The 14,765-nt window shown below is 39.9% G+C and overlaps 1 protein-coding gene across 1 annotated transcript; it reads left to right on the forward strand.

Annotated features, from left to right (window-relative positions):
* The first annotated feature begins 451 nt into the window (after positions 1 to 451).
* On the forward strand, positions 452 to 9,702 carry NME5 (NME/NM23 family member 5). Its single transcript, NM_001257371.4, is given in 7 exon segments — positions 452 to 527; positions 1,101 to 1,266; positions 3,147 to 3,218; positions 3,220 to 3,353; positions 3,709 to 3,809; positions 4,866 to 4,984; positions 8,052 to 9,702. Coding segments are annotated over 6 exon segments (639 nt in total). The 5' UTR covers positions 452 to 527; positions 1,101 to 1,137; the 3' UTR covers positions 8,136 to 9,702.
* The last annotated feature ends 5,063 nt before the right edge of the window (positions 9,703 to 14,765 follow it).

Below are 14,765 nucleotides of genomic sequence, written 5' to 3' on the forward strand. Positions count from 1 at the left end.
GCGGCATGTAAATAACCTGCAGAGGGCTTCTGCACCGAGAAGTTTATTTCTGTTCCAAAACACCGGTTCAGCAGCGTACCGTCTGTTTATGAATGCCTGCTGTGAGATCGTGCTTCCAGCGTGGAGTGAAATCGACAGAAAGCTGTGTCACAGAATTAACAACGCAACAGATCCCCAAAACCTGCTGCCCAAACCAATTTACTCCCTTCCTTATTCTCTTATCACACCAAGCGCTCAGAAAAGGGGCAAACGAAGTCCAGAAAGCGCGGCTGCCGCGGGCTGTGAGGCGAGCCGAGGGCGCGGCCTCCCGGCGCTGAGGCAGCGGCGCTCCCGGACCGCCATTTCTGCTCCCCCCCCGCACACGCACGCAGCCGCCCGCCGCGAGGGGCGCGGAGGCCATCTTGTGGCCGCTGTGCCCGCTGCCCGCCCGGCCCTGTCGTCGCTTAGCAACGGGGAGGTGCGCGGCATGGCGGCGGGGCGGGCGCAGCGGGGTCGCTGGCGGCCGTGACTGGGAGCTGTGGTTCCAGGTCGGTATTCGTAGAGAAATGCTGGAGCCTCAGAGCTCTCTGATGGCCTGATGCAGTCAGTGAGGAAACCGGCGCTTTGCCTCGCGTCCGTAAATAAAATACTTAAATAACAATTGAGAAATACCTCGAGGCTTGCAGGTGGATCGGCTCCAAGTAATATCCCACGCAGCGATCTTTGCGGATGGGAATGCAGATGTGGGGTCTGGTGGAACACGAGGTGTTTGTAAGCAGGCTGCAGGAGGGCTGCTGGGAGCGCACCCTGATCTGTTTGCAGCAGCACTGTGCACAGACATGCTTCTCTTTTCCTCATGCGTGGTCTGAGTTAGAGATGTTTTAGAAGATTTTATGTTTCACGACTGGCCAACCATGCTTAATTTTGGCTCGTTTTCTACAAAACATTCCTTTACTGAAAATGGGAGTGTGAATTACAGCATGCTAACTAGTCCAGAGAAAATGTGATGTGGATGGTCTGAAGCGAGGATGGCCTGCTTCCTTCCTGAGGCGTGCGCTGTGTGGCTGCAGGTGACTGTGTGGTGGGCAAATCCCAAATGTCATTAACCGATGTCATTGCAGGACAAAGAAGCACGCGGGTTCTAATTCAGAAGCAAAGATGCAGATGCTAATGCCAGAACCTCAGATTTTTGTAGAAAAAACACTGGCTCTCATCAAACCTGATGTTGTAGCTAAGGAGGAAGAGATAGAGGATCTCATCCTCAGATCTGGATTCATGATTGTTCAGGTAAAAGGCCACGTTCCTGAGATAACAGCTGTGGATTGTGAGTCACATTAACAGTTGTCTTAACTTTCACCAGTCAGTTCAATAATTAAAAGCTTTTGTTGTCCAAAAATCAGTTTATATTTTTCATGTCATCAACCACAACTCCTAGATTCTTTGAGGATACATTCTGTTGGTGCATGACATGGAAGAGAGCTGATCAACAATTTCTCTGACCAGAAGAAATCCCATACCTCCTTAATATACTGGGCTTTAGCAGTTAATGTATGTAACATATGTTGCAGATGTGTGGATGCTCCAAAGTAACTCTTTAGATATGTCCGCTTCTATTAACAACGTCATGTATCCATTTGCCAAGTGGATGCTTCCAGAATTACATGGCAGGCTGTGATCTGAAGTGCTTTTTCTTGCTCCCGGTGTTTTTATCATAAACGAGCTTTAAATGCATTACAAATGTTCCATTTAAATAGGCCTGATTGAGTTTGTCCTATATGATTTTGGACCTAGCAATGTGATTGTGGGGATGCTGCACACTGGTGCAACCCCTCTGCCACCTGGAAAGCCTCCAGGCTATGATTCTTGGTGGAGACTGGGTTAAGATAAAGATTTGCCTTTAGCTAACAAGGACATGCATACTCTAGGCCCTCATTTAGGGAGCTCTTTGTATGCCCTCTAAGAACAGATGGAAAAAAAAATCTATTAAAATAATTCAGAATCACCAGGTCATGTTGAGGTAAGGGATATCTTCAGCAGAAGCCTGTAATCTTACTCTGGCAGGAAGTCTTGGTTTTTTTTAACCTTCCCCTAGAAATGATCACAAGGGAAAAACAAAACAAAACAAAACAAAAAACCCTGTTCCATGTTACCCAGCGGGGTTGGGGCGGTCGCTGGGTGCCGCTGTCGTCCTCTTCGTGTTCTGCCTCCTTCTCTTCCTCCTTCTCCCCCTCCCCCTCGTACTGGGGCAGAAGCGCCCTCGGCCAGGGCACTGAGTGAGCAGCAACCAGGCTTCTAGATACAAGTATTATATGTATGTATTTCCCTAAAAAGGTAATCTTTTATTTTGTAAATGCCTCTCTTCAAACTTGTTCTTTTTTAATTTCTTCCCCTACATTTCTGGTTCTTTTATTCATAGGAAATTCATCAGAAGGTTAGAGGGTTGTTTTGCTTTTTTAATGAGAACTTTACATTCATTAACTTTTGACATTGAGGTTGACAGGAATCTGAATGTTTAGCACACTATATCACATTAGAGCAGTCTCAAAGAAAGCACTTTTTAATAAGTTTATTTCTTTTCAGGCTGCCCCATGCCCTCTGGTGGATAACCTGTTACACTTGTCCCAATTCTGGCTACCTGCAGGCTAGATAGCTGTTGTGAAAATCCTGAAGCACTGAATGAGAGAATGAACAATTGTATAATTAATGCTGTGGGCTGAAACTTTTGTAAAAGTGGAGTGTTCTTCTGCAACAGATGAATAATTAAATACTGCCCTTGTAATGCTTTTCAGTTTTTCTGTACTGTGCTCTGACTGTAATCTAAGTCTCCCAGTAGTTTTAAAATGCTGCAATTTGTGTACACCGAAACTTCATCTTCCTCAAATAATATGGCTACGTAGTTAGCATGGAAACTTCCTGTTCTTTTCCTTTCTGTTTTGTGTGTGTGTGTTGTTTGTTTGTTTGTTTTGTTGTTGTTTCTTTGTATCTCGAGGAGGACCAAATCTGAGGGAATCAGATTGAGTTGGGAAGTTACTCTTCAGCTTGTACTTGAAAATGTGACTGCCCCAAAGAACAGTGTGATGTCTGAGGTAGCAAACTGGCTCAATTTAGTAAGATTTTTCATGTTTTTTTTTTTCATTCTCTTTTCTTTTACACTTTTCTATTTTTAGAAACGGAAGCTCCAGTTAAGCCCAGAGCAATGTAGCATCTTTTATGCAGACCAGTATGGAAAAATGTTTTTTTCCTAATCTAGCAGCCTATATGAGCTCTGGACCTTCAGTTGCCATGATTCTTGCTAGGCATCGTGCAGTCTCATACTGGAAGGAATTGCTTGGACCATCAAACAGCATAAAAGCTAGGATGACTCACCCTCACAGGTAACTGACTGGCTGGTTTTGGTGAAGTCAGAAGGATTTTGTTCTCTTAAACAAGATCAGGATTTCTCCCGCCTTCTCCTGCTCTCCCTTTTTCAGACGAGATAAGGATTCTTAATGTTGTCTCTTTAGATTATGTATAACATAAGTTTTCACCTTTGTATATGTAAAGTTCACCCATTTTACAGAGAACGCTGAATGTGTGAATGCAAATTTTAATCTCCTACTTAATTTGTTTAAAAACAAAACAAATCAAACTGCAGCCTTGTTATTTCACCTATGTGTATTGATTTTATACTATAGAGACTTCAAGGGTATTTGCAGTTGCCCACTGAGCAGTTCTTTCTCTTGGTTTTAGTTTAAGAGCAATCTATGGGACTGATGATCTGAGGAATGGACTTCATGGCAGTCTCAGCACTTCCTCAGCAGAAAGAGAAATTCGATTCATGTTTCCAGAAGGTAAACTGCAAATTACTGCATTTTATGCACTTATTTCATTTTTATGCACAAATGCATCTTAGCTCCAGAAGGTAAGATGCAAAAAATATATTGCAAGCCTTTGGGAGGATAGCATCCTTCTCTCTTATTCATTGTCACTGTTCAGACTCTAGATATAATTTAATTTAGAAGGGCTTGGGCTCGTTTGTTTTGGGCAAATGTGTATTTATTTATGTCGGTATTTTCTCCTGCAAAAAGCATACGAATATGTATTTGAAGAGCCATTACAGTTAGAGTGACTGCTTCTACTTTTCAAACTCCATGGTTTGGGAATTGGAGCAGATAAAAACTGCAAATAAAATGGGGAGCTATTATACTCTAGCATGTTTTTCTGGTGATGATCTGACCAGGAACTCCTGTTGGCTTGAGAAAATTGTCCGTCTTGGGCTCAGGCTGAGCAATGTCTGTTCAACAGCAACTGTTCACTCACATGATAGTGCTACTCCTAAGGTAAATGCTAGAGAAATGGACCGTAATGTCTGGAAAGACTGGGAGATGGTCCCTTGTTTATAAGGTAACATTTGAATTATGATTTTAGTCTTTGACAGAAAGATGCAAGGGGAAATGACTAGAAAAGCTTGTTATATTTCTGATAGGCCTTACCTCATGTAAACCACGACTCTTCACATTTGCCAGCAAAGCTAGACTTAACATGAGATTTTTAGGGTTTTCAGAAACCAGAGCCACACTGCAAGAAGGAAGCAATAAACATGGGGTATATTCTTTCTCTCCTATTTCCTAATGAATCTTCAAAGATACAGATGTTTGTCTGGATGGTCTGAGTTTAATCTCCTTTCATAATTGCATGTAATTAGAAAGATTACCTCAGGGACATTGTAAAGGGGTTTAAATAGTGTCTTTGCAGTTTGTTGTGTGAAAATCTTTATAAATTATTATGTACTATTAACATACATGAGCGTCCATTTACCTTGATGTTATTGTAAACAGCCTATGAAAGAGGGCCTTCTTTGATCACTCTACAAGTTGCTTTCCAACACCTGTGGTTACTCTCTGCAGTGATCTCGGAGCCAATTCCAGCTGGACAAAGAGCTAGAGATTATTTGAATCTTCATGTAAATCCTACATTACTAGCTGGGCTCACGGCACTTTGTAAAGAGAAGCCAGCAGATCCAATGGTATGATATATCAACGTTGTGTTGTATGCTTTTTGATATGTTTGTTTTACACTAATATTCGTGCTCCCTGTATATACATAAGCTACTCTTTTGCAAAAGAGCTCTGCTGTGCTGTTTTAGTTAACCGCTAATGAGGTAGTCAGATAGCATTTATTTGCCTTTCAAGAAGTTGATCTATTTGTTAGCAGATGAGATAAGGGCCAAGGCTATATGAAATCCTCTTTGATGAAATGGTTATTTAGGTGACATCTATAAAACTATAGCCTACACATAGATGTTACAGATGTCTGGAAAAGCAAATAGGTGCTATCATATGATGCCAAGAATAAGATTTTACTTTAATATTTCTGAGGTAAGTTTGAGATGAAATAGCTCTCATAATAGATTCTAGATAAGCTTACTTAGATGCTAATCACACAGGTAGTAGTTACATGCTTGAGTAAAACACTGTAGAGTTCTTAGCAAGGCTGTCTTTACCTCTTTGTTAGGTTTAATTTAATATTAACCTAGTCTTTCTTTAGGATGAACAATTATCTTGACTATATGGTACTGATAACAGTTACATGAGCCACCCACACAGTTCACCAGGGAAACTAATTATGGTTCTTCTGAGTAAAACCCATCTTGAATAAACAAACTGGCCTCTAGAAAATGATGTAATTTCAACCCTTTCTATTTATTAAGTTGATACATCTTGCCCTCCTTAAAGGAGATCTCAAGGATCTCTTTTAACAAAAGATTTCATATGAATTGCAGTTCTTAGTGGGGAAAAAATAAGATTTAATTTATTGGATTTTTTTTTTTTTCAGCACCTAAATAAAATTAGCTTTCATTCATCTGGAAAGAATAGAGTATTTTTTTTTACTTGTAGAATTCTTAAAACTCAAGTAATTCACACTAGTACATATTTAGGAATGCAAAAAATCAGTCAGTGTGATGATCTACTGGGAGTTGTGGTACATTCTACATTATTAGCAATCTTTTAATCCACGTTGTGTTTTCCCATAAGAGACATTGCAGGGGAAACAGAAAAAGACCTTAAGAATATTCGGGTGTTTCTGTGACCTATGTCAGATTAAATGTACTGTAATTGTTCCAGATTTACGTTCTGTTCACTTTGTCTGTATGTCAGGCACTGTTACCACTGAAATCTAAGAAACTGAGATGCAACGTCCCTGAAGCAGTCACTTCATCCATCCCTTTGCCCTAAGGCCAAACCAATTGTACATAACCATTCCTAGCTAACGGTTGTCTGGCCTGTTCTTCAGCACTCCAAATGATGGAGAATCTGTCTCCCAAGGCGATCTACCTCAGTGCTTAATTATATACAGTTGAAAACCTTTCACTAGAAGTTAGCCTAAGTCTCCTGTGCTCCACTTTTAAACCCATGACGTGTTTTGTTTTGTTTCGGTGTCCCCAGAGGACACTGGAGACAGTGTAACATCTCCTTTCTTTTGCAGCAATCTATTGAGTATGTGAAGACTGTCATCATCTCTCTCTCTTTCTCTCTCTCTTTTTTTTTTTTCCCAGTCATTTCTTCACTGTAGTAAAAAAACTATTGTTTCTTTCCTCTATCTTAACTTGTAGGCCACTCTTCCCTAAATCATTTTGTTTCTTTGTTTTCAATTAACTTCGGCACTCTGAGTACATTTTTTTGGCCAGTTATGTAACTAGAAATAGTAACTTAACCTAGACCATTCTCCTCTTCCTTACTTGTGAGAAAGTTATATGCCAATAGAAACATATTAATTCTTTCTTCCATGTTCCTAATGTCTGTGACCTCGTCACAAATGGAAAATAAGCTTGATTTGGCAGTGTTATATTTGAGAAATATATGTTGGCTGTTGCTCTTCAGCTTGATTCTGCTATGTGATTTACAGGGAAAATGGTGGAGCATTGTTTTCTACTATGTTCATATATTTAACTATCTTTCTCCCGTGAACTGAACTTAGGCTAATTGTAATTTTTTGTTTGTTTCTCATGCATTCTTCAGAAATGAAAGAACAATGTCAGTCCACTCATAAATAGTTGCTAGCAGCACTGAGGTTGTCTCAGCCAGTTTCCTGAAGTAACACAGAGTAAATTTCATCAGAGTCAAACAATTAATTTTTTTGTGACTTTCTCAGGCAGTCTTTTTAAGGGCTGTCATGTACATGTGTGTGGGTTGCTTGTTTGTTTGTTATTTTTCTTCTTCATTTGTCCTGAATTCTTACTGCTGCTATTGTTGGCTAATCTGTGAGGACTGTCATAGCACTCCTCCTGTTGTCTCATGTTCTTTAAAACCATTCTCTTTTCTTATATATGGTAATAAGAGGAGAGTGATGTTTATCATACTGATCTACTTTTCTATCAGCTTTTTCACTTCACAGTATGGCTTTAAAGTTCATTTCATTCCAGGAACAAATAATCAACAGTTCTGTGAAATAAAAAAGGGTGTGTTAAATCTTCTCCTTGCAGGTGGAGAAATTGAGGCAAAGAGCTCAATTTGCCTAAGGTCAAGACTTTGGAAGATTAAGTTAGATGTTCCTACCCCTCCTGTTCTCACTTAAGTACAGTTTGCTAGAAAACTTACAGGAGGAATGTCAGAAAGTGACCATGCTGAAATTTTTAATTTTTAGGCATTATAAAGTGATTTCAGTGCAGAAGGCTGTGGCATTTTTAATAAATCATTATTAGATAAATCATATGTAATAACTGCTAGGAGTGCTGTTTCATTAAATGCTTTCACTCATGTAACACATTTTAATTTCAAAACCTGTTCAGATAATTTAAAGTATGGCCAAAATATTCCTATGCACAAAGACAGACACTGCCAGGAAAAAGTCATCTCCTAAACATATTGTGAGTTATTTGAAAGCAATATAAGTGGTGAAGACTCAAAAGAACATCTAGAAAAATCAGGCTTTTTTTTTCTTTTTTCCTGTAAGGACTTCTGTAGCACTGTAGGAGTGTGTGTCAGAGGCTTCAAATAATGCTTTAAATAGCTTTCTTTACACTTTATAGAGAAAACAAACACAAGAAAAAAAAAAGCACAGAAGATGTTGAATTTTTTGTTGTTGTTACACAGACATGGCTTGCTGACTGGCTGATGGAACACAACCCTAACAAACCTAGGTTACAACATCACGTCACTGAAGAAGACCAGGAGTAAGATCTCAGTGGAAATCACCTCAAGTATTCCAAGTTACAGATGGATGTCATCGTTTTCACTGTATCCCTGGGGAATTAGTATTATTTGAAGTAAATGTTATTGTCATAACTACTCTCATGTCTTTATGGAATCCTTATCCTTACTCTTTGCCAGGATTTAACAGCTGTAGTAACTTTTCTATTGACTTAGAGAGTGTAGACTTGCATGATAAATTTACTGTGTCAGGTGATTAGAAAAGGATGAAATTATCTTCAGGTGTTACCTGAACTGCTATTTTCTCTAATTGTCTTGATGTGGCTGCCTGGGGAAAATAAAATCATTAAGACAATCACAGATTCCCAAATGACATTCAGCTGGTCTATACTCTGTTAAGCAGACTTTTTTCTAGCACTTTTTTAGGAGACACAAATTGCATTCTGGGAGAAGGTACCTGAATGTAACTTAGATACAAAGGGCATGTTACCAACCTGAGAAATATGGCTGTTGGCTGTATCACTGAGCTATGGTAACTCCTGAAGTGGTGACTTGAGACTGTTGTATTTTGACAGTATAATTTGAAATTCTGAATTAAAGCCATCTTGAATGTACACTTTCCATCTCAGTGACAAAAGGCACAGTGGTTATAAATCAGTATCTAATTTCTATTAGAAATCACAGCAGGGTGTATTTTAGGGACTAATGCTGATATTAATTCCAATATCTGTTTAAAGAAAGGTGCTTAAATGCAACAGCTCATAGTAGGGGTGGTTTTTTTTGTGCTCATCTGCTCTTAAAAGGTATGCTGATTTCTGTTGTTTCCCTTGTATTGCTTTTTACATTTGAAATTTACTGTGTTTTATTTGACAGTTTCAAGGGGGTGGGTTAGGGGCTGTGCTGTTCAACAGGCAGTGGTTAATCCTGTACTCTATTTCTGAAGTAATTGGACAGGTTTGGGGGAGGATAGAGGACTGTTTTTCTTAAAAGTTATATTTGCACTGTTAACTTCGAACTTTGTATCTTGTGGTTTTCGTGGATTGCATGGAGAAAGCATTGGTCTCACAGCTCTGAGCCTTGGGTAGACTCATACTAAAACAAAGTCATAGTTTGCTTTATGACAAACCTTGCTTCTCAAACTTGAATAATTAGCAGCAACTTCAGTCAATTGTCTGTAACATTAAACTTCTAAATTAACTGTGCATCTTCTAAGAGAATAAATCCACACTTGCCACTTCAGATAACCAATCTCTACGAAAACAAAACAAAAAACACAACAGCCTAACACTCAGATATGAAGAAAAAATAACAAGGTCATTAGAAATACAGCAAGCAGATCTCTTCATAACTAATTTCTTTTGCGTGTGATTATTGTTCCCTACACACGTCTGATTGCTGCAATTATAGGACAGCTGTGCTTTGTGGTTTCCTGTTAGCCAAACCAAAACACTTCTATTTTGAACTTGCCAGAAGCTAAAAGCCAATGGATTCACAATGTTTTCTCCTTCATTTTTGGTAGTTACTGTGGCGTTTGCTTGCTTACTTACTTACTTAGATGTGTTATAGTTTGACAATAAATATCTCCTTTATGTTACTGTTGGAGCTCTTGGTTTGTCTTTTGCAACAGGCCTCCGTTCTGTTACACCTATAGAAGATTTGCAGCTACTGCCGTGAGTGGGTGGGTCCTGTGGTATCCTGGATGTGTTCAAGGAAGGGCAAAACTAGCTGAAGTTGCAAATGTCACTTTTCTAACCATGCAGTATACTGTATCAGTCATTCACGTGTGTATCTGTTATAGGTTTTGTTCTCTAGTATTCCATTCATTGTCTCCGTACACCCGGGACGAGCACTGAGCTGGTGAACCTCACAGCTGACATGTCGAGGAAGTTGCATCAGTGAGTGGGATGTGGGCAGAAGGACAGTCCTACCCGGAGGACAGGCAGCGTAATGGCCTGGTCCCCTGGGGGAGCTGTGACACCGTAGGAGAGGCTGTTTGAGGAAGTGCTGCTCACGTTTCAATTGAGCTTTAGGTTTCTGTTTGGCACAGTGTTACAAGCTTGGCCAGCATTGTAATTCCACCTCAGAGAAAGTGTAGTTTTGGGGAAAAAAGCCATGAGTTGAAAGATGTCTTATCATCTGGTGTCTGCAAGGCGAGCTGCTCTTTGATAACCGGTGACCTCTCTTCTCTCTCCGTTGAGTTGAAGTAGTTACCTTGCCTATTGAGTTTTATTGGGTATTTTAACTTTGAGGGAATTCATTTTAGTTGTACTGCTGGAGTGCTGGAGTAGAGCTATGTCCATAAAACCAGCAGCTCAATCTCTTTCTCATAATTCTGTTGTTTGTTTTAACAGACTTCCTCTTGGAACTTTGCTTATCATATGCTCGTTACCACCTGCCTTGAAAGTCATTTGTGAAAATATACAGGCTGAGCTACTGTGAAGTGTATGATTGTTCAGACTTGTTGTCTCAAAAGGGATTTTTTAATGTTAAGAATAGACCAGCTATACTGCCAGGAAACCTGAACATACTTTAAATAATGTACAAGCCTCAGTGAAGGCCAGTTCCACTTTGCCTACGTAAGTCCGAACATTCCAGCATGCCAAGCTTCATAAATGAGTCACTGCTTGGCACTTAGGACTTTCATTCAACAATTTGAGGCAAAACTTGTTACATGGAGACTTGCAAATCCTCATCATTCTTACTTATGAACAAATTCTCTTCTCTTTCTTTGAAGTCTTCAGTGTCTGTTTTTCAAACAACAGTGATCTAAGCAAAATTCATAGATTGGTGATAAATTGACAGGTGTTTCTCCCATGGCACTGTATGAAGGGAAGGAATGACTCAAACTTGCAGTTCTTTTCAGTGCCGTATTAGAAGAGTAGATTCTACTTAGGGCCATAGTATTAATTTGTTAAGCCAGAGCACTCAAATCAAGATAGTTCATGCAATCGTGGGCAGTACATGTTGGTCCTTTTTGTTCTTAGCCAGCAACCATGCACCCTCTGCAAATAACGTAGAGAAAATATCCTTTCTGTGAAATGGAAAGTCCTGGTATCTTTTAGAGGGCCCACTGATAGAGCAGCCACCCATAGCTAGAAAACTTTGTCATCCAGACAAACTCCTCTGGGTGGCAAGGGTGTCAGCAGCATGACTGATATGCTGAGCCTCCTTGGGAGGATGCCTGTCAAATAAATTCTTGTTATGCTGCCTCCTGCCAGGTGATCACGGAGATCTGCCAGAAGCTCAGAGGAGAGCCGGTTGTTGGTCTTCCTAGCCAGAAAGGAGGCATTGTTGTAAGATGAAGCAGCCCGCAGGAGAGGACAGCAGCTTGCAGACAAGTGGGTGAATGATACTTCCTTAATGATAACACAGAGAGATTAAGAATGATCTTTGCTTTATTGCTTGTGAGTGCTTTATGGCTGAGGGAGGTGATGCACTCATATAAAGGGCTTCATGTAGTGCACTGTGTACTTACGTTTGTCTTATATGGCATTAAATTTTCTCCCCTGAGAAAATCAGGCTGACTCTTCAGGTAGTGGTGGATTTTAGGTTAACTCACTCTTGCGTAGTTGCAGTACTGTTCTGAAATCAGGTTACTTAAAAAACAAAATTAATATTAAAAAAGACTATGCTACCAACTTCTTTTTTTTAAAAAGACTTTTAATCTGGGATCTCTGAGTCAGACAGGGTGGGTCTCCTGTATTACTAGAAAGAAAAATTCTTAAAGGCAGTTGAGTGCAGTCTGTCAGCCCCAAATGCCTGGGCAAGAAATTGCGTGTATACTCACCCTTGATTCCAGGGAACTTTTATGTGCAAGATCCTAATTTGGCTCTAACATCGCTTGATTTTGATAAGCAACTCTGCAAACCACCCCTTTTTTTCCTTATAATTTATTTATAGTCAGTGTCTAAGCTCCCATTTCCTTGCAAAGAGGCAGTTGTTATTTGTTATGTTTCTAGAATCTGCACTGATTATCAGGATAGGAAATTCTGCACTTCCAAAAGCAACATCTTACTGCTGTGTTGGCTATCAGGTCTTATCTCTTTTCGGTGTCGTAAATGTTCTTTCCTACTGGGTGGTATTCCTGCTGCAGTGTGAATGACTGCAATGTTTTGTATGCATTTGGTTTTGTGTCATCCTCATTTCTCTATGTGAGAAAATTCCCAGCAGTATTTAGCGTACGCGTGTGGATAAATCTCCTGCATGCCTCATAAAGTAGTTTACTGTGGGCCACTATAAAGCAGTCATTACAGGGTGATGTTTAAACTTCTGAGATTAACACAGCCTCTCAATTGCACTTACTTATTTTTATAGTGTAATTTAGCAACTGAACCGTGAGAAGTTATGGCATAGCAAGGACTCCTTATAAACATGCATCCCAACTGTTCTTTTGGCTCCCTCACGGTGTATTCAGAACAATTCCATTCTTTTCGGGTTTTCGTTTGTTTGTTTGTTGAAAAAAAAGAAGAAAATCAGAAAGCTGCTCAGCTGTTACATGATACACACGTCTGAAATGCAGTCAGATGCTGGCACAGCATGTCCTATGCTCCAACTGAAAGCAAAGTGCTTGAGCCCGATTTTTCTGCAGTGAGACATGGGCAATACTGTTCCCTGTGTGCAGAACAGTTCATTGTAGGACATATTGCAAAGAGAAATTTGCAATGGTGTTTTTGCCCAGATGAGGGAAGTTTGATCAGGCCTCTCTGAAAACCAGATGCTTTTAATGTGGCCACCATAAATGTAGATAGCTGTGAGATCATCCTCTGCTAACTTGCCACTTCCATCAAAACTATGCAATGAGGATATTTCAGAATACTTTATTGTTATCTTTTTCTTCTGAGGTCTTCCATGTAAATAAACTGAATTGACCAACAAAGTTTTGACCATGACTGTCTTTGTTTTGCAAAGTTCTCTTGTAAACAGGCACCATGCTGGGCTTCCCTGAATAGTACCATCAGTGCAATTGAAAGGGAGCAACAAAGGCATAGGAAATGAAATGTCCATTCAATTTCCTATTCATGTAAATGATAGTTTATCATACTGATTACTAGGTTCACGTGGTTAGGATCCGTGATAACTCTTAAGCCTTTTATTGCCTTTTTAATGAACTGCAATACAACACTGCCTCACCTGAACACTGACGTGGCATCGAGGCATTCTCCAAACTCAGTGTTACATTGCCTATTAACTCGTCATTACGTACAGGGAAGAATGTCTCCTACCAAAAAGTGCAGCTGTGATGTGTCTTTGCTAGTTACTCACAGTGTTCTTCCTTTAGACTATGTGGCGTTTCTGGAAAGAAATTTTCTGAGTGATTTATAAATGTATTTTTAATGATGATACCTAATTTCTTGATAACAGTTCTTCTTACCAGATGACAGAATGCTGTACGAAAGAACTAGTGGGGCACAAATAGTACAAGTGTGAAGGTCATGTACAGAGAATTCAAATGGGCCCCCTCAGGTCATCCTTTGAAGCAGCAGCAGAATCAATAAAATCCATCACTCTCTTTTGTTCCAGTTTTGTGTCTTACAAACGAAGCAGTACATTTCTTCAGTGAGAAATGTCCATTGTAGCTAAGGAGATCCAGCACCACGTCCTTCATCTGTAGCCCAATCTAACATCCTCCAAGTTCATGAGGAAAACAGTTCTTCATTGTCTTTTTTTGGAAAAGAATACAAGTCAAAACTAATGGACTTGTAATCTAGGCTCGTCCACCAGACTGCTGTCTGCCTAATGGCTCAATTTTCCCATCTGACTGCAGGCAAATATTCACATATCATCCAATATGCCTGATGGTTTGAGGGGTTGAGCAGTCCGTCTCTTAGAGCATGACTGCTTGTGCACCTATTGCTTGCAGAGCAGAAATATGAGTAAATTACACAAGCAAATGGTTACTGCGTGAACACTGCTGTGATGGGCACGTTTAAGTATCTACTGCTATGTGGAAGCAGGGAGTTTAACACCTGGATTGTCAAAGTTTGCCCATTGTTTGGTGCTGGGATCACTTGGCACATCTTATTTTGAAATGTTTTCTCATAGGCAGTGACCATTACCTGCATATGTGTAGAGAATCTGTGTATGGTAGTGTGTTTTAATGAAGAAAGCAGCTATTGCTGTAGTAATGTCTGAAGATAAATCTGTTAATGAATTCCAATCTTCCTTAGTTAGCCATCAGAAACTAGTGGTGGTTTTCTTCAGTCCAGTCAAAGCTTAGTTTTAAAAAATAACATGTATTACATATAACCTTAAAGAATGAATTCATCTAACGTCTCCTAAGAATACCTGGTGGTGAAGAAAAGGGTGGTATTTTAGCATGTCTTCTTGTTAAGGCAGTGTAGTAACAAATGCATATAAATTCAGTCTAGTGGGAATAATCTGAAACCAAAACAGCACTTCAACTGCAAAGTCATTAAACAAACTTTCATGTAAGACAGCTGTGGGAGAAGGAGGTTTGGTATCTGTAATGGAGACAGGGAAATCGTACTTCAGCTATGGAAGTGAAAATGAGCAGAGGCAGCACAGTTCTGAGTGTCTCTGTTGCACTGGAGGATCTGGAGTGCAACTCCTACACTGCAAACACATCTCCATCAAGATGTGTGAGTCTGCCACAGGGAGTATTGTGTGTTCTCTCACAGATTTACTGCAGCAGATGAC

Source organism: Gallus gallus, chromosome 13, assembly GCF_016699485.2.
Source record: "Gallus gallus isolate bGalGal1 chromosome 13, bGalGal1.mat.broiler.GRCg7b, whole genome shotgun sequence".
NCBI lineage: Eukaryota > Metazoa > Chordata > Aves > Galliformes > Phasianidae > Gallus > Gallus gallus.